This window comes from Carcharhinus amblyrhynchos, chromosome 25 (genome assembly GCF_965287045.1).
Source record: "Carcharhinus amblyrhynchos chromosome 25, sCarAmb.v2.hapA, whole genome shotgun sequence".
Classification (NCBI taxonomy): Eukaryota; Metazoa; Chordata; class Chondrichthyes; order Carcharhiniformes; family Carcharhinidae; genus Carcharhinus; species Carcharhinus amblyrhynchos.
In genome coordinates this window covers 28,641,382-28,659,932 of record NC_137348.1, presented here as the reverse complement: position 1 = coordinate 28,659,932, position 18,551 = coordinate 28,641,382, and the positions used below count along the sequence as shown (strand labels likewise).

The 18,551-nt window shown below is 43.6% G+C and overlaps 1 protein-coding gene across 1 annotated transcript in view; it reads right to left on the bottom strand.

The window, feature by feature from the left end:
* cacna1ba (calcium channel, voltage-dependent, N type, alpha 1B subunit, a) overlaps positions 1-18,551 on the bottom strand; it is a 621,447-nt gene that overhangs the window by 348,982 nt on the left and 253,914 nt on the right. Inside the window, exons 5-6 of the mRNA XM_080212160.1 lie at positions 15,288-15,440; positions 4,843-5,018 (exon numbers count right to left, since the gene is read on the bottom strand). Coding sequence (XP_080068286.1) covers positions 4,843-5,018; positions 15,288-15,440 — 329 coding nt within the window. The remainder of the gene's footprint in view (positions 1-4,842; positions 5,019-15,287; positions 15,441-18,551) is intronic.

The window sequence follows — 18,551 nt, the reverse complement described above, 5'->3', positions numbered from 1 at the left end:
GAAGATTTTACAGATAGCAAATCAGGTCCATGACTACCTTGTACACCATTCTTTATAGCAGTAAACCACAGGTCACCTGTAGGTGTGTACACTTGTTGATGCTCCATTATATCAATGACAGAATATAATCTGTATAAGATTGCTGACATCTAGACTTGTTAATTGATTTCAATGTATGCTTTATAGATTTTTAAAAGCAAGAACTTATATTTGTATTTATGCCTTGGTTACATTTAGATTTGACTATTATAATGCTCGAAGCTTGCTTTCCACATTCTACCCTGCATATACTTAAAGTCATGCAAATCTCTGCTTCCCAATCCTTATTCACACCAAGTCCCATTTACATATCCTCACCCAATTTCCAGGCTTGAGCTGACAAGTGGCAAGCAACATTCATGCCACACAAGTGCCAGGCAATGATCACCTTCAACAAGAGAGGATCTAACCATTGCCCCTTGGCATTCAGTGGCATTCCTATCGCTGAATCCCCCCACTGTCAACTTTGACCAGAAACTGAACTGGACAAGCCAGGTAAATACTGTAGCTACCAGAGCAGGTCAAAGGCTAGGAATCCTGCGGTGAGTAATTCACTTCCTGAACCCCCAAAGCCTGTTCACCATCTACAAGTCAGAAAGGTGATTGAATACTATCTACTTGCCTGGAAGAGTGAAGTTCCAACAACACACAACAAGCTTGACACTGTCCAGGACAAAGCAGCCCGCTTAATTGCCACCCATTCCACAAACATTCAATCCCGCTACCAAAGAACATTGGCAGCCTTGTGCAACACCTACAAGATGCACTCCAGGAACTCACCAAGGTTCCTTAGGAAGTACCTTCCAAAGCCATGATCACTACCATTTGGAAGCACGAGCTTTCAGAGTATTGCCCCTTCATCAGGTGAGTCACCTGATGAAGGGGCAGCACTCCAAAAGCTTGTGATACCAAATAAACCTGTTGGACTTTAACCTGGTGTTGTGAGAATACATACTGTCCAATGCCGACAACTCCACATCATGATTAATAGTCTAGCGATAATAGCACTAGGCCATAGCCTGCTCTAGTATTGCCTTATGGAGCTCGATGTCTAATTTTTCTTTAAAATTCCCCCAAAAGGCACTTTGATCACATCATGATGTTAAAAGTGCAACATAAATTTTAAGTCATTACATAGCGGGGTTTACAATAATGAAATCTTCCAAGCTGCCTCACAGGAATATTATCCAACATTTGATATAATTTTACTGAACAAACTTTTACACCAAACCCACAGAAGGAGATAGCTGGACAGGTGACCAAAAGCTTGGCTATAGGAGTAGGTTCTGAGGCAAATCTTAAAAGAAAAAGTGAGAAGGAGTGGGGCAGGAAGCTTTAAGGAAGGAATTACAGAAATCCAGGAAAGGAAGCTGAAGGCAAGGCCACTAAGTGCTGGTGCCATGAAAATCGGGATTCATCAGAGTGCAATGAGTGCAGAGATCTTGGGAGGTTTGCCAGGCTGTTTGTTATAAAGCTAAGCAGGGATAAGGCAATGGAGGGATTTGAAAATATTCATTTCAGGATAAAATTGACATGCTTTTGTGATGCACCATTTCTTCATCGCACCATTTGTGCTGTCCAAAACAGCAAAAGCAGAAAGATAATTGGACTTTGATTTGCTGACATGCTCCGAATGTTGCTCCTGCTGTTTGAAGTAAATTTCTAACTGCTATTTCTCCAACATAGCAATTCTGAACAAGCTTTATTGACAACACCCAATGCAAAGTGCAGTTAGTGCCAGCACAAAGAAGGAGATCAGCTATTGCAGCGCTCACTAGCTATGTCAGCACAGCACTAGAATCGTGTGCTCCCAGTGCAATAATTTTGAGTATCTGCACAAGCCAATTTGCCAACTAAAACAAACCAGGGCCAAAGGGACTAAAGGAAGTTGAATGATTTGCTTTATCAATTTGCTAACATTTGGAGCGGCACAGTGGTGGGGACGCAGGTTCAATTCCAGCCTTGGGTCACTGTCTGTATGAGGTTCTTACGTTCTCCCTGTGTCTGCGTGGGTTTCCTCCCACAGCCCGAAAGACGTGTTGGTTAGGTGCATTGGCCATGCTAAACTCTCCCTCAGTGCACCTGAACAGGCAGCGGAGTGTAGCGATTGGGAGATTTTCACAGTAGCTTCAGTGCAGTGTTAATGTAAGCCTACTTGCGACACTAACAAATAAACTTTAAACTTTAGATCATCCAGCCAACATTGCAAGAGTGGAGCTGATCTCCCAAGGAAGTTTAGATATATCAAATTAAGTAATAAAAATGCCTTTTGGCTACAATGCTATTCTGTTGTTGATGGATTACATCAGCAAATATACAAGTTCACTTTAATCTCTAAAAGATATCCTTGAACCCCATTTTCCTCCAACTCTGTTGCAGCAATTTAAGTTTACACAGTACTCCCCTAGAATCTTTATTACGCACACTTGTAAAAATCAAACTGCAGTAAGTTATAAATAGAATTAAATGCTTGGCAATCGCAGCCCTACCAATCTGGCAATTACTAACAGAGTCTCAGTGTTGGCTGTTATTGAGTTGCATGCAAATAGACAATGCAAATTTCCTTCTCTGCCCAAGTATCATCACCATGTTTAATACATCTATGATTTATTTTCTTGTTTCTCCTAAACATCACGTAAGATCATCCTTTTCTTTTGTCCTAGCTACACTTAGGTTCATTGTGCCATCATCTCCTGTAACCTTTCCCACTGCACCCTTACCTCCAGCAATCCTTTTCTCCCACTGACAGTAAAAGAACTCCTGCTTCTGAAGAACAGAAGTGCAGCACAGTGGCACAGTGGTTAGCACTGCTGCCTCACAGTGTCAGGGACCAGGTTCAATTCCCGGCTTGGGTCACTGTCTGTGTGGAGTTTGCACATTCTCTCCGTGTCTGCATAGGTTTTCTCCGGGTATCCCGGTTTCCTCCCACAGTCCAATGATGCGCCGGTTAGGTTGATTGGCCATACTCAATTGACCTTAGTTTGTGGGGCAACAGGGTGACTCAGTGGTTAGCCCTGCTCGCTCACAGCTCCAGGGAGCTGGGTTCAATTCCTGGCTTGGATCACTGTCTGTGTGGAGTCTGCACAGTCTCCCAGTGTCTGTGTGGGTTTCCTCCGAGTGCTCCAGTTTCCTCCCACAGTCCAAAGACGTGCGGGTTAGATTGACTGGCCATGATAAATTGCCCATATTGTCCCGGGATGTGGAGGTTAGCGGGATTAGTGGGGCAATTGTGTGGGATTAGGGGATAGGTGGGATTGTTGTTGGTGCAGACTAGATGAATCGAATGGCCTCCTTCGACACACTAGGGTTTCTATAAACAGTCAGGTTGGATGGGAAACATTAACTCTCTTTCTCACTCCACAGATGCTGTCAATCTGTTGAATATTTCCAGCACTTTCTGTTTTAATTTCCAGCATTTTAAGTTCATTCTTCTTGGCTTATTCTTCATTTTCTCTCTCACACTTCGCAACATTGACCTGGTATCTAAATTTTGCAACAAGCAACGAGTATGAAGCAATTATCCTAAAAGCAGCACTCCTAGCTTGTTTTTTCTTTCAACCTTACAGGTTTTTAGCATTAACATATTGAGTGATTTAGGTTAGGAGACTTGAAGCTGTCCTTTGAGTATTTTTGCTCATGAAAATGGGGAGTAAATATGATTTTGTCATATAGTTTTTCAGCGTTGTACAAGATGAGTAAATTACATTATGAAGCAAAAATATTAGACTTCAATTTTAATTGCCTGTGGCAGCATATCAAATGTGAATGACTTGGGGCTTATGAGCTGCTTAATATCTAGTATAATGAAGGGATTGATATCTTGCCCTCTGCCATAATATTATGGTCATTAATGCAAGCGATAGCGGGATTGTTATTCAAGGTCAGGTTCTACATGGTTTTGTTATGGTTTCTTTAATTGATCTATTCTGGCTGAACAATAATACTCACTATTTCTTTTGGAACCTTGCCGCATGGAATGTTTCAGATCGCAACACACAAATGAATTGCCAGTGAACTGCAGTGACAATGGTTCAGCAAACAAAATGTCACCATCTTTCTACATCAGCAACATCTCGCAAACGGCCCTGAGGTGAAAGACCAGTTAAGCTCTCCTCCAATGGTGTTACTCGAGAAAAGAACATTGGTTGTGAAACCAAAAATAAGTGCTCCCTTTATCCGAAAAACGTTGTGAGATTTTTAAAGTTGAGATTTATTTATTAGTGTCATAAGTAGACTAACATTAACACCGCAATAATTATTGTGAAAATCCCTTAGTCACCACACTCCAGTGCCTATTCAGGTACACTCTGAGGGAGAATTTAGCATGGCCAATGCATCTAACCAGCATGCCTTTTGGAGGCCACAGTAAGAAGTCTCAAAACACCAGGTTAAAGTCCAACAGGTATATTTGGAATCATGAACTTTCGGAGCACTGCTCCTTCACCAGGTGAGTGGAGAGCTAAGCTGAACATCAGAGCAAACCCACGCAGACAAGGACTGACACAAGCTGTGGATTGAATCTGGGTCCCTGGCACTGTGAGGCCGCAGTGCCAACCACAGTGCCGCCCTACCTAGCCATTAGAACAGCCTGGTTACAGTCCAACTTCCCAAAAGTTGGATGTCAAAGCTACACTTTGATATGAACATTCAGAATTCTCCTTCTTCCTCATGCAGAAATCCTGAGACTTAACTTCGATAACCATTTCCGCAGACCGAGCAAATGCAAGACAACAACGGGTCACCTTGGCAACGACAACGGCAGCCATTTCTCAAGCTCTTACGAAGTGATTAAACCATACTTACGTTGTACAAAATGTCCGTCCACCCTTCCATGGTGATGCACTGGAAGACCGTGAGCACAGCAAAGAGGATATTGTCAAAGTTTGTAATTCCATAGTTGGGCCCGGTCCAGTATCCCTTACAAACAGTTCCATTTGGACATTCCCGTGAACCACACGGAAAATCCGTCACTGGCTGATCTGGATAGAAACAAAGGCAAAACATTTCAGTTCACTGTTAAATACCACTGAACAGTGCCGTGCTAATCATCTCTAAGGCAGATCAGCAGGATTTACCCTAAGGTGTTTTATTTTCTGTCTGTGCCGCTAGTTATGCTGCCAAGTACACAGTGAGCCGGCTGACCAGACCCCAGTTTTGCTCTAATTTATCCAGTAGGAGGCACACAACAATGACCCAGGGTGACTTGCCGCAACTATCAGTTCTCCCTCCCTTGCTGTAGCAGCATCCAGTTTCCACTTGGCTATGGAAACACACATAGCCGCCAACAAGTGAGAAACTTCTGGCTTGAGCCATTTATCTAGCGTAACATGTTACAAATCATTGGAGATCAGTGAAACACTCTGTCATTTTATATAAAAGAAACTTATTCTATATATAGATGATAGGGCGGCGCAATGGTTCACACTGCTGTCTCACAGCGCCAGGGACACGGGTTCAATTCCGCCCTTAGGTTTCATGTTCTCCATGTCTGCGTGGGTTTCCTGCGGAGGCTCTGGTTTCCCCCCCACAGTACAAAAGATGTGTGGGTTAGGTTGATTGGCCATGCTAAATTGTCCCTTAGTGTCAGGGGGATGAGCAGAGCGGTTATGGGGATAGGGCCTGGGTGGGATTGTTGTCGATGCAGACTCGATGGGCAGAAAGGACTCCTTCTGCACTGTACATAGATAGAACAATACAGCGCAGTACAGGCCCTTCGGCCCTCGATGTTGTGCCGAGCAGTGGAACCGATCTAATGACCCTCTAACCTAAACTATTCCATTATTATCCATAGGGATATCTGTAGGGATTCTATAGTTGCAGATGATAAGGTGAAATTTATTAAGTACGAAAAAATGTCAAAAAGGGTTCCAATGCAGTCAGTACCAGCGTCATATACTACAGGCACGTGGACCCAGAGCTCACAATCCTCCTTTCCAAGGGCGATATATAGTTTTAAAGGCAGTTTTCTGCATCAGTTTTGGGATACATGCAAATCTCAAGTATGCCCATAAATGCTTTTGCCATACATGTCTACACCTAACATAAAGCTTAATGCATCATCAGCACTAACTTTCCCCATCCGGTTCATCAGAATATTCAAATATTTCATTGAAAAGTCCAATTAGAAAATCTCAGGAATTGAGTGAAAATCAATTGATTGTTGGGTAAATGTTGCTCAGTAATTTGCAACCTGAATATGATTACGGTGGAGAGACTTGATACCACTGCAGAAAACATTTGATTGCTCAAAGCTCAGAAAAATCAGATGCAACATTTTGGATTAAAGCTCCAACTAAAACAAAATATTTTTGTTGCTACAACCACGTAACCAACGGTGTTTACTTGGTGACACACAGAAGGTTGCTGACTAAATTTCATGGGTAAATCATAGATACCGAGAGGATTATTTCTTAATGAACACCCCAGCATCGAAAGGCATGAGGCAGCACGGTGGCACTTTGGTTAGCACTGCTGCCTCACAGCTCCAGGGACCCGGGTTCAATTCTGGCCTTGAGTGACTGTTTGTGTGGAGTTTGCTCATTCTCCCCATTTAAGCATGGGTTTTCTCCATGGTGCTCCGGTTTCCTCCCAGTCCCAGAAAATGTACAGGTTAGATCGATTGGCCATGCTAAATTTCCCCTTGGTGTCCCATGATGTGTAGGTTAGATGGATTAGCCATGATAAATGTGGGGAGTTATAGGGATGGGACCTGGGTGAGGGTCCTAAATTGGTATTCATTGGAGCTAAGAAGATTGAGATGGGTTCTCATAGAAGCTTATTAAATTCTAATAGGATTAGCCAAGGTAGATTCAGAAAGAATAATGCTAACGGTGGGGAAGTCCAGAACTAAGGGTCTTAGTTTGAGGGTAGGACTGAGGTGAGGAGAAATTTCTTCACCTAGAGAATGGTGAATATGTGGAATTCATTACCATAGAAAGTAATTGAGGACAAAACATTGTGGGGTTTCAAGGAGAAATTACATATAGCTCTTGGAGCTAAAGGGATCGGGGGGATGGGGGGGAAGGAGGGATCAGGATATTGAATTCTCTGATCAGCCATGATGAAAATGAATGGCAGAGCAAGCTTGAAAGGCCGAATGGCCTACTCCTACTTCCATTTTTTATGTTTTCATGCTCTGTCCGAGTGTCGGTGCAGATTAGATGGGCTGAACGGCTTCCTCTGCGCTGCAGGGATTCTACGATGAATGTTTTGCCTCTTCACAAGAGATCAATGGCCTCGGTGGGGAATGTGTGGGCATATGAGAGTGTTGGCTAACTCAAGCCTTTCGCACTCCCAGTGGGAAGATAGGCTTTCAGGCCAGTATTCTGGCTGACTTCAAACCCACGATCTGATGGAAGATTAAATCTCCCAGTTGCTGTTGTACGAGGGGCCTTCATGTACAAAAATGACGCCAGGCCCAATCCATTCTGAAATACAGTTCGGATGCTTCAAACTTGTTGAACTTGGGAGAGCAAACATCACATCAAGTGTTGATTGCGGCAGCAGAATTCTCTCTTCTCTTGTTGCTCAGTGGCAGGGTTAGTGTCGAGGGAATGGAAAATAAAAAACAACTGGTTGTCCGAGGAAGTCAAGCAGAAAGGAGAAAGGAGCAGCAGCTGCCTGTTTTTTTTTTAAAGAGTGAGAATTTATTATGGAAGAGAAACAGTGAGGTGGAAAACAGGGTCGATCGTTATTCAAATCCCAATCAGTAACTGTAAACTGGCAATTAGTGAACACCTTACACAGCAGCGTAGCCTTTTGGAATAGAATACGATAATTGGAGGAGGGAAGCGGGTGGGGGGGGGGAGGGGATTAAACAGGCTTAAATTAAGCACTGAAAACATATTGCTGTAGGCGTTTAGCCCATGCCTGTGTGTTACGATGCGGACAGCACATTAAATGGATGACACCTGCTCTTCTTGATGATTTCTCTATGCAGCCAGGGGTACCTGCGAGGCTCATTGACTGCACAAATCAGCAGGGGAGCCAGTGGCAAAGGATGCCCGAAACTCAAAGAGAAGACGCATTGTGATCGCAACAAGTAGTGGGAGATCTGTTGTGTAAAGTGAATGCAAACTGCGACGCTTTGGGAAAATGGCTGAACATGTTTAGAGAGTGAGCGTCAGACTTTAATGGCAATGCACTTGGAAGTGCAGGAGGCAGAAAGGAGAGGCACCCTCTACCTACAGAGAGGACAGGGGCTAGGGCTCCTGGAAGCCACGGGAATGATGAAAAGGGAAGTCAATGTCAGGAGAGTTGATCTAAAAACATGGACGTTGCAGAGGAAGGAATTGAACAATCTGACAAATTATGAATGAGTTCATCTTCAATGGACATATCCTGCCAACAAAAACAATTGTAAAAGCAATTAAGAACTCACTGAATTGATCACTATATCCTTTTCAGACAGAAAACCTATTGTGGTCAAGCAAGGAGGGGGAAAAGAGGGGAACCATTTAATATCTCCTCACCTGATCATAACACAACTAGAGGCAAAAGCAGGTATAAAAGCAACCGGGATAACTATCCCTGTAATAATTTATGATCCCTTTAAATAGCTTCAGTGGGGAATCCAGCATTCCATATAACCTCACGTTCAACTGTTCAAGGTTAAGCGATGGTGTTGGATATACTTCGGTGCTTTGAAATGGTAGGCATGGGCAGAAAATCAGATTTACACATTGATTGATAGGATCATATCAATATATTGGATGGCACAATGGTATAGTGGTTAGCATTGCTGCCTCTCAGATCCAGGGATCCGGGTTTAATTCCTGGCACATTCTCCCCATGTTTGCGTGGGTTTCCTCCCACAGTCCAAGAATTGTTGGTTAGGTGCACTGGCTATACTAAGTTCCCCCTCAGTGTACCCGAACATGTGGCAGAGTGTGACAACTTGGAGATTTTCACACTTACTTCATTGCAATGTTAATGCTAGCTTACTTGTGATTAATAAATAAACTTTGACTTTAATCTGCATGCCCCTACCAGTTACACACACAAAACACTTCTCAAACTGGCATCCTGCCCACTTCCTATCAGGAGCGTGTCAGCACATCTCTAACCCCCATTTTCAATTGTTAGGTTATGCAGTATCTAGAAACAGCTGCCTCGTGTCCTGTTCCAGATAACCAGGGTTGCGCAGGGTAGAACCGAAGACTAATCATAGCGTCACAGAATCCCAACAGCGCAGAAGGAGGCCATTCAGCCCATCAACTCTGCACCAACTCAGCATCTTACAAAGGTCCAAATGTGGTGGTAAGCTGCCTTGTTGAACCACTGCAGTCCCCAAGGTCTAGATACACCCATAGGGCTGTTGGGAGGGAATTCCAGGATTTTGACCCAGCAACACTGAAGGAACAGCAATATATTTCCAAGTCAGGATGGTGAGTGACTCGGGGTGGGGGGGGGCGGTGGTGGTGGTGGTGACACTTTCAGGTAGTGGTGTTTCCAAGTATCTGCTGCCCATGCCGTTACACATTTACAGACATTTCTCTATGGAGATACATATTACAAACATGCAGCCTCAAATCCAACAGCTACAGTTTTGGTCTGCTCCTATATAAAGTAGCACAAACAAATCTCCAGTCAATACTCACTGCCTGAATATAATTAACAATTTGATACATATACAATTAACAAAACACAGCCCAATTCAGGGCTCCAATCACACTGCCCAATTTAAAAACCATAAGAACATAAGAAATAGGAGCAGGAGTAGGCCAGAGTTCGAGCCTGCCCCGCCATTCAATAAGATCATGGCTGATCTGTTGTGGCTCAGTTCCACATTCCCGCCCTCTCCCCATAACCCTTAATCCCCTCGCTTATCAAAAACCCATCAACCCGCGTCTTAAAAATATTGAGCGAGGCAGCCTCCACCACTTCAACGGGCAGAGAATTCCAGAGATTCACCACCCTTTGAGTGAAGAAGTTGCTCCTCAACTCCGTTCTAAACCGCCCCCCCCTTTATCTTGAGGCTGTGCCCCCTAGTCCTACTGACCTTTCTGAGCAGGAAGAGTCTCTCCACCTCTATCCTATCCATCCCATTCATCATCTTATATGTCTCAATGAGATCTCCCCTCATTCTTCTAAACTCTAACGAGTACAAGCCTAGTTTATTCAACCTCTCCTCATAGCTCAACCCCCTCAACTCTGGTATCAGCCTAGTAAACCTCCTCTGCACTCCCTCCAAGGCCAAAATATCCTTGCATAAGTGCGGCGACCAAAACTGCACACAGTACTCCAGCTGCGGCCTCACCAATGCCCTATACAGCTGCAGCAAGACCTCCCTACTTTTACATTCAATCCCCCTCGCTATGAAGGCCAGCATCCCATTAGCCTTCCTGACCACCTGCTGCACCTGCAGGCTGGGTTTTTGCGACTCATGCACAAGGACCCCGAGGTCCCTCTGCACCGTCGCCTGCTGCAGTTTTTCGCCACTTAAGTAATAGTCCTTCCTACCATTATTCCTACCAAAGTGGACCACCTCACACTTGCCAAAATTAAATTCCATTTGCCAGTTCCTGGCCCTTTCACCCAGCCTATCTAGATCCTTCTGCAGACTCTCCACACCCTCCGCGCAATTTGCCGTTCCACCAATTTTGGTGTCATCAGCAAATTTCGACACCATACACTCGGTTCCCTCCTCCAGATCATCTATATAAATGGTAAATAGCTGAGGCCCCAGCACCGACCCCTGGGGCACTCCACTAGTCACCAACTGCCAATCCGAATAGCACCCATTAACCCCCACTCTCTGCCTCCTATTTGACAACCAATCCTCTATCCACACTAACACCCTACCCCCAACTCCATGCCCCCTTACCTTCTGCAATAACCTCTTGTGAGGTACCTTGTCAAACGCCTTCTGAAAATCAAGAAAGACCACATCGACCGGCTCTCCTCTATCCACCGCCCTAGACACATCCTCATAGAACTCCAATAAATTTGTCAGACACGACTTCCCCTTAACGAAACCGTGCTGCGTCATGACATAGCTAACTTTCCTATTCCATTTCAGAATGGTTAGCTTTCACCTTGATCACTGCCAGTTTTTGTGCATAATATACTGGTTAATTTTCAGCAGAAAATTAATGTTTTTAATCTTGCAGTACGTACAGGGGTAATATTCAGTGCGATGTTACTGCAAGAACATTTAACATATTCATCTCTCATGTTCATCTAAAGACCATTGCCCTCATTAGTCAAGGCACATGCAGCTAAGCAGAATAATTGCAAAAGATCAGATTTACTTGAAACCCAACTAAGGGTTCATTAAGAGGTCTCACAACACCAGGTTAAAGTCCAACAGGTTTATTTGGTATCATAAGCATTTGGAGCGTCACGCCTTCATCAGGTGACTGACAGCTCTCCGAAAGCTCAACCAAACCTGTTGGACTTTAACCTGGTGTTGTGAGACATCTTACTGTGTCCACTCCAGTCTCATGTCGGCATTTCCATCTCACAACTAAGGGTTGGGGAGCTGATGGCCAAATGGTACGTTCGCTAGACTATTAATCCAGAAACTCAGCTAATGTTCTGGGATCCCAGGTTTGAATACCGGCACAGCAAATAGTGGAATTTGAATTCAGTAAGAAATATTTGGAGTTAAGAGTCTACTGAGGACCATGAAACTATTGCCGATTGTCAGAAAAACCTATCTGGTTCACTAATGTCCTTTATGGAAGGAAATCTGCCATCTTTACCTGGTTTGGACTACATGCGACTCCAGACCCATAGCATTGTAGCTAACTTTAAATCAAAATGGCCGAGTACGTCTCTCAGTTCAAGGGATGGACAATAAATGCTGGCCCACTAGCAATGCCCATGTCCCACAAATGAAGAACAAAAAAACCAAAAATACGCTTTCACAGTTCAAAATCTATCCACCAAAGAACTGAAAATGAACACAAAGAACATTCCATCTCATATCAGAAACAGGTGCTCTCCTCTTGGTCTCAAACTCGGAGATGCACAAACACGAACACAACATCACACAGCGTACAAGAATTAAGAGCAAGACTAGATCATTTAACCCATCGAACCTGCTGTGCCATTTGATCAGATCTTGGCTAATCTGACGTGGCCTCAACTCCACTTTCCTGTCTGACCCCCAAAACCCCATGACTCCTGTGTCGAACAAAAATCCATCTAACTCAGCCTTGAATAAGTTCAATGACACTGCTGTCTGGGGAAGAGAATCCTACCAAAAGACAACACTCAAAAGAAGAAATTTCTCCTCACCTCAGTCCTAAATGGGAGATCTTAAGTTTTAAAATTGACCCATAGTTCTAGACTGTCCTACAAGGAGAAAGATACATCACACAAACCAGCCTCCCATCCATTGACTCTGTCTACACTTCCCACTGCCTCAGTAAAGCAGCCAGCATAATCAAGCACCCACGTATCCTGGACGTTCTCTCTTCCACTTTCTTCCATCGGGAAAAAGATCCAAAAATCTGAAAACACATACCAGCCAACTCAATAACAGCTTCTTCCCTGCCACCAACAGATTTTTGAGTGGACCTACCTCGCACCAAGTTGATCTTTCTCTACACCCTAGCTATGACTGTAAGACTACATTCTGTACTCTCTCCTTTCCTTCTCTATGGACAGGATGCAAGAAACAATACTTTTCACTATGTACCTATATATGTGACTCCTTCTGGTTTTACCATTCAGGGTGAAGTCAAAGAGCTTTTCATGGTCTACATTATGTGATTTGGACAAGCTGAGTGAGTGGGTAAATGCATGGCAGTTGCAGCATAATGTGGCTAAATGTGAGATTATCCACTTTGGTTGCAAAAACAGGAAGACAGATTATTATTTGAATGGCTGTAAATTAAGAGAGGGAAATGTGCAACGAGACCAGGGTGACCTCATATATCAGACACTGAAGGTAAGCGTGCAGGTGCAGTAGGCGGTAATAAAGGCAAATGGTATGTTGGCCTTCACAGTGAGAGGATTCGAGTACAGAAGCAGGGATGTCCTGCTGCAAGTATATAGGGCCTTGGTGAGGCCACAGTGGAACACTGCGCACTGTTTTGGTCTACCTATCTGAAGGAGGATATTCTTTCTATAGAGGGAGTGCAGAGAAAGTTTACCAGGCTGATTTTGAGGATGGCAGGACTGAGCTATGTGAAGTTGAGTCGGTTAGGATAATATTTGCTGAAAGTTCATAGAATAAAGAAGGATCTCATAAAAACCTACAAAATTCTAACAGGATGAAGCAGGGAAGATGCAAGAAACATACATAGAGAAAAGAAGCAAGACAAGGCCATTCGGCCCTTCAAACCTGCTCTGCTATTCATTATGATCATGGTCGATCATCAAATCCCATACCTAATCCAACTTTTCCCCCATATCCTTTGATCCTTTAGTTCCAAGGGCTATATCTAATTTCTTCTCGAAAGGATATTCCTGATGATGGGGGTGTCCAGAACCAGGGATCATTGTCTAATGATACAGGGTAAACCTTTTAGGACTGAGATGAGGTGAAATTTCTTCACCCAGAGAGCGGTAAACCTATGGAATTCACTGCTGCGGAAAGTACCCGAGGCCAAAACATTGTGGCCGGAATCTTACCACTGTTCACACGGCGGAATTTTCCAGAGATTTGACTGGGCGCCAAATCCTCCGACCTTGCTGCAGCAGGAACGTGGCGTGAATGGGCAGTAAGATTGTGCCTGTATGTTTTCAAGAGAGTTAGAAATATCCCTTGGAGGAAAGGGGTTCAAAGGTTTTTGAGTAAGAGGGGCAGGGGAAGGTGGGATCAGGCTATTGAGTTGGATGACCAGCTATGATCATAAGGAATGGTGAAACAGGCTGGAAGTACCAAATGGCCTACTCCTGTTCCTATTCCTTATGCTCCTATTATCTACTGTAGTTCCAATTCTAAAATCACATTTAAAAGGAATAACTGAATGAACTGAGGGGAGAGTAAGACCTTAACTGGAAACGGAATGTTAAATCCCTCAAATCCTACAAGGATGCGGGGTTAGTTGTTACTAACAACAATGCTTGCAGGCGTCCAGTGTTTCACCATTGTCAAGTTAGCAGGGAAGGACATTGCCAGTAAGATTGGGCGAACTGCTGTACTCAAACTAAACATTACTGGAAAAGTACATCTAACACAGAGAGGGGAATCAACTTCCAACTACAACGACAAGAGGAGCGTTCTTCAGAATCGAATCTTCCAGCTTCAGCAGACGGAATGCATAATTAACAGATTAATTTATCAGTAGCACTGTGCTGTGTTGGAAAATCTTGTAAACAATTTCAGTTCCAGGAACATCACAATAGCCCGTTTGCAAATCCATTATCTAAACTGGGAAACAGACCGCACAGAACCAGGCATTCCATCTGCCACAGCACTGCCATTTATACCACAGTTTACCACAGAGTTTAAAGTAGAAAAGGAATCATTTATACAAAACAACATACCTGCATTTAAATTTACAAGTACTCCTCACTATTCTTTCCAGTATTTATTTAATACAGATTTACTCTTGCACTCACAATATTGAGAATCAAATCTAGCACCAATGCTGCGACGTTTAACTATGTTTTCTGATGTGATAGTTACAGTTATTAGCATGTAAATGGTTCACATACTTCAATCTACCCTTATATCTGATGTTTGCAAGAGCACGTACTTAACCATATTATAACATTACTAGATAGCATAGTGGCACAATGGTTAGCACTGCTGCCTCGCAGCAGCAGGGACCCAGTTTCGATTCCAGCCTTGGATGTCTATCTGTGTGGAGTTTGCACATTCTCCCCATATCTGCATAAGCTTCCTTCAGGTGATTCGGCTTCCTCCCAAAGATATGCAGGTGAGATGGATTGGCCACGCTAAATGGCCCCTTAAATATATAGGTTAAGTGGACTATTCATGGTAATGTGCCCGGTTAGGGGGATGGGGATGGGCAGGGGGCCTGAAGAAGATGCTCTTTCATAGAGTCGAGGCAAACCCGATGGGCTGAATGGCCTCCTCTTGCAGGGATTCTAAATATCTTTTAAACAAACTTGCTTTTGTACACAGAAACTAATCAGGTGGCAATTCACTGACAGATATAGAGAAACTGTTCTAATTCTATCTAGACGCCTCAAAGAAATTTAAACAGCGAGGAATGAAGAAAAGATTTTTTAAGTTGCCGTTTGGCCATTTTAAGTCAACAATAACAGGTTAACAGAATTCCAAAACCCGATAAACATAATTCTAATGCAACAATATCTCTCCTTACTTGTTTCCAGACTGAAGCAGGTTTGGTGAAATTTTCCTATGTAAAACTCCAACCCAATAATGGCAAACATTACGATGGCGAAGAACAAGAGAAGCCCAATCTGAAGCAGTGGGATCATGGCCTTCATTATCGACTTCAGCACAACTTGCAAACCTGATTGGAGAAAGCAAAAGGAATTGATGGATTTTGCTTTTGCAAGGGCATTAAAGGACTACAAAACCACAACAGGTAGATGGAGTTACGATATAGATCGGAGACGTCGGGGCAGGATTTTACAACCTCGCTCGGGCCAGGCTGGTAAAATCCTGCCCGAGACCAACAGGGAATTCTGTTCTGCTAGTCTCGCCCTTCCCGGTTCCTGGGCAGGCAAGGTGGTAAAATTCCGGCTGTCTTCTCTGACTGACGGGCAGAACAGGCTTGTGGGGCTGAATGGCCTACTTCTGTTCCCATGTTTCCAAATCAGCCGGTTTCTTGCTGAGCCAATTCAAATTACATTTACTCAGTTGAAAAACATGCGCAATTCATAATTACATGTTCAAGCCTTTTATTTACAGGACATAATTAAATTGAAACGCTGGTGACTGTGAAAACTAGCAATGAAGAGAAAATTAACCTGACAGTATTTTTCAGTTAGAACATACTGAATGGAAATAAAATCAAAACACAAAGAGAACACATTTGAAAATATTTAATGGTTATCTCTCTGGTTAAAAAAGGAAAAATATCCATTTGAGATACAACTTGCAATTACCTGTATACATTTTGGATAACCTCTTGCAGATAATTCTCTGTGTCCGTGAAGATAAGTGGTGATTTTATAAGTGTGCAAAATATGAAATAAAATAAGGAATGGTGACTCTAGTTTTAAAGCTTAGCTTGAATAATAATCTGCCTTAGTGGGCGGCAAGGTGGAACAGTGGTTAGCATTGCTGCCTCATAGCGTCAGGGACTTGGATTCAATTCCCATCTTGGGTCACCGTTTGTGTGGAGTTTGCCCGTCCTCCCCATGTCTGCCAGGGTTTCCTCCAGTGCTTCAGTTTCCTCCCACACTCCAAAGATATGCGGTTTAGCTTGATTGGCCATGCTAAATTGTCCCTTAACATGAGGGGGACGAGCAGGGTAAATATGTGGGGCTACGGGGATAGGGGCTGGGTGGAATTGAAGCAGACCCAAAGGGCCAAATGGCCTCCTCCTGCACTGCAGGGATTCTATGAATGTTTCCTTAATTTCTCACATCCGTGGATATTAATACTAAAACTGCAGAAGCAAGAAATGAATATGTTGAAAGAAATACACTTGTATTAGGTTTTTCCTGCCGCAGGCCACAGCAAGTGATCAGCAATCTGTTCTTCTTTAAGGAAGAAAGTATTAAAAAATGCATTGCTGGTTTATCAGAAATTAATTCTTCCCTAAAAATTCTCTTTTGCATACCATGGAACAAAAACATAAGGAACAATCTCTCCTTAAAAGGCAGAGTGCCTTCTATCTATAATAATTAGTAAATGTATGCATCGAACATTAACATTGAACAGCAGATTCATTCCACGATACAGATTTAAGTACTGAGGAAGACTGCCTGTACATGAATTGATTCATTATTGTCACGTGTATTGAGATACTGTGAAAACTATTGTTTCTTGTGAGCTTTGCAGACAAAACATACCATTCATAGAGTATGATGTGAAGATGCCAGTGTTGGACTGGGGTAGGCACGGTAAGTAGTCTCACAGCACCAAGTTAAAGTCCAACAGGTTTATTTGGTGCCATGAGCTTTCGGAGCTCTGCTCCTTCATTGGATGAGTGGCTCACCAGATGAAGGAGCAGCACCACGAAAGCTCGTGATACCAGATAAACCTGTTGGACTTTAACCTGGTATTGTGAGAGCTCATGGAGTGCATGGGGAGAAGGAAAAGGTAGGGTGCAGAATATAGTGTTGCAGTTATGGATGGGGTGAAGAGAAAGATCAGCTTAAAATGTGATAGGACCATTCAAAAGTCTGAAGGCAGCAGGGAAGGATCTGTTCTTGAGTTGGTTGGTGTGTGACCTCAGACATTTGCATCTTTCTCCTGATCGAAGAAGGTGGAAGGGAGAATGTCCCAGTGTGCATGGTGTCCTTGATTATGCTGGCTGCTTTTCCGAGTAGATGGAGTCAATGGGTGGGAGGCTGGTTTGCCTTGGCAGGAAAAGGTATTTATACATCCCCTTGTCACACTTTTTAACCACCACAAAGTAAATGACCCATTATTCATTCTCTGCATGTACCAACATTTGAGCCACTCTTATTTGTCTGGTCGTTCTTAGGTTTCAAAAAAAAATTGTTGAAGCTCTGATAAGATAAGAATTCTCCATTGTAACTAGTATGTCAGGAAGGGATTGATCTGATGCTCTGGGATGCACTGGAGTATCTCATGTCAGGCTCCTTATTCAGGCTGGACTATCTTGAACCATATTTGATTTGAGTGTGCTCATTTAATCAAAGTCCGACAACTGATTAATTAGGATTAACAATGATCCATGCGCCTACGATTTAGAAAACTGGATCATCGAGTGGACAAGTTCTGGCAGTTTCTGCCGTTAAACATTTTACCTGGGTGAAGTCAGCCTGCAAGTTGGGAAATAACACTGAACTCTGCTTTCTGCATGAAAGACCACTGTTTTCACGAGGTCTGAATGGACAAGAGCAACTGAAACATGACAGAGAAGATTTCTTCTTGTGGGCTTGGCAGCTGCCTGATCTTCCCTTCTAGCAGACGGCCAAGGGGATGGATGGTCCTAGCTACAGTCTTCCCCCCTTCCCCTCCTTCCAGCTGCAAACCCATTCCATCAGCTTCCGAGAGTCCAGCCACCAGTCACACAGTACGTTTGTCATCACTGTGTTAGCGCTTTGTCTCAGAGTTAGGAATCTGAAACAAGAACAGAAAAATGCTGGAACATCTCAGCAAGTCTGACAGCATCTGCGGAGGGAGAACAGAGCCAACGTTCCGAGCCTAGATGATGTCTGGCTCTGATGGAGGGTCATCCAGACTTGAAACATTGGCTTTATTCTCTCCCCGCAGAAGCTGTCAGGCCTGCTGAGATTTTCCAGCATTTTTCTGTTTTTGCAATTTAGGTGGCTAGCATTGGGTCTTCCCTGGGTGAAGGACTCCAGGATTGAAATCCCACTCTCCCAACTCCCAAGAGCTCCTGGCCTCTATAACAAGCACTGGTTTGCTAATAGCTCTTTCTATTCAAATGGATTTGCCAACACCTGCAAGAGAATGGGGG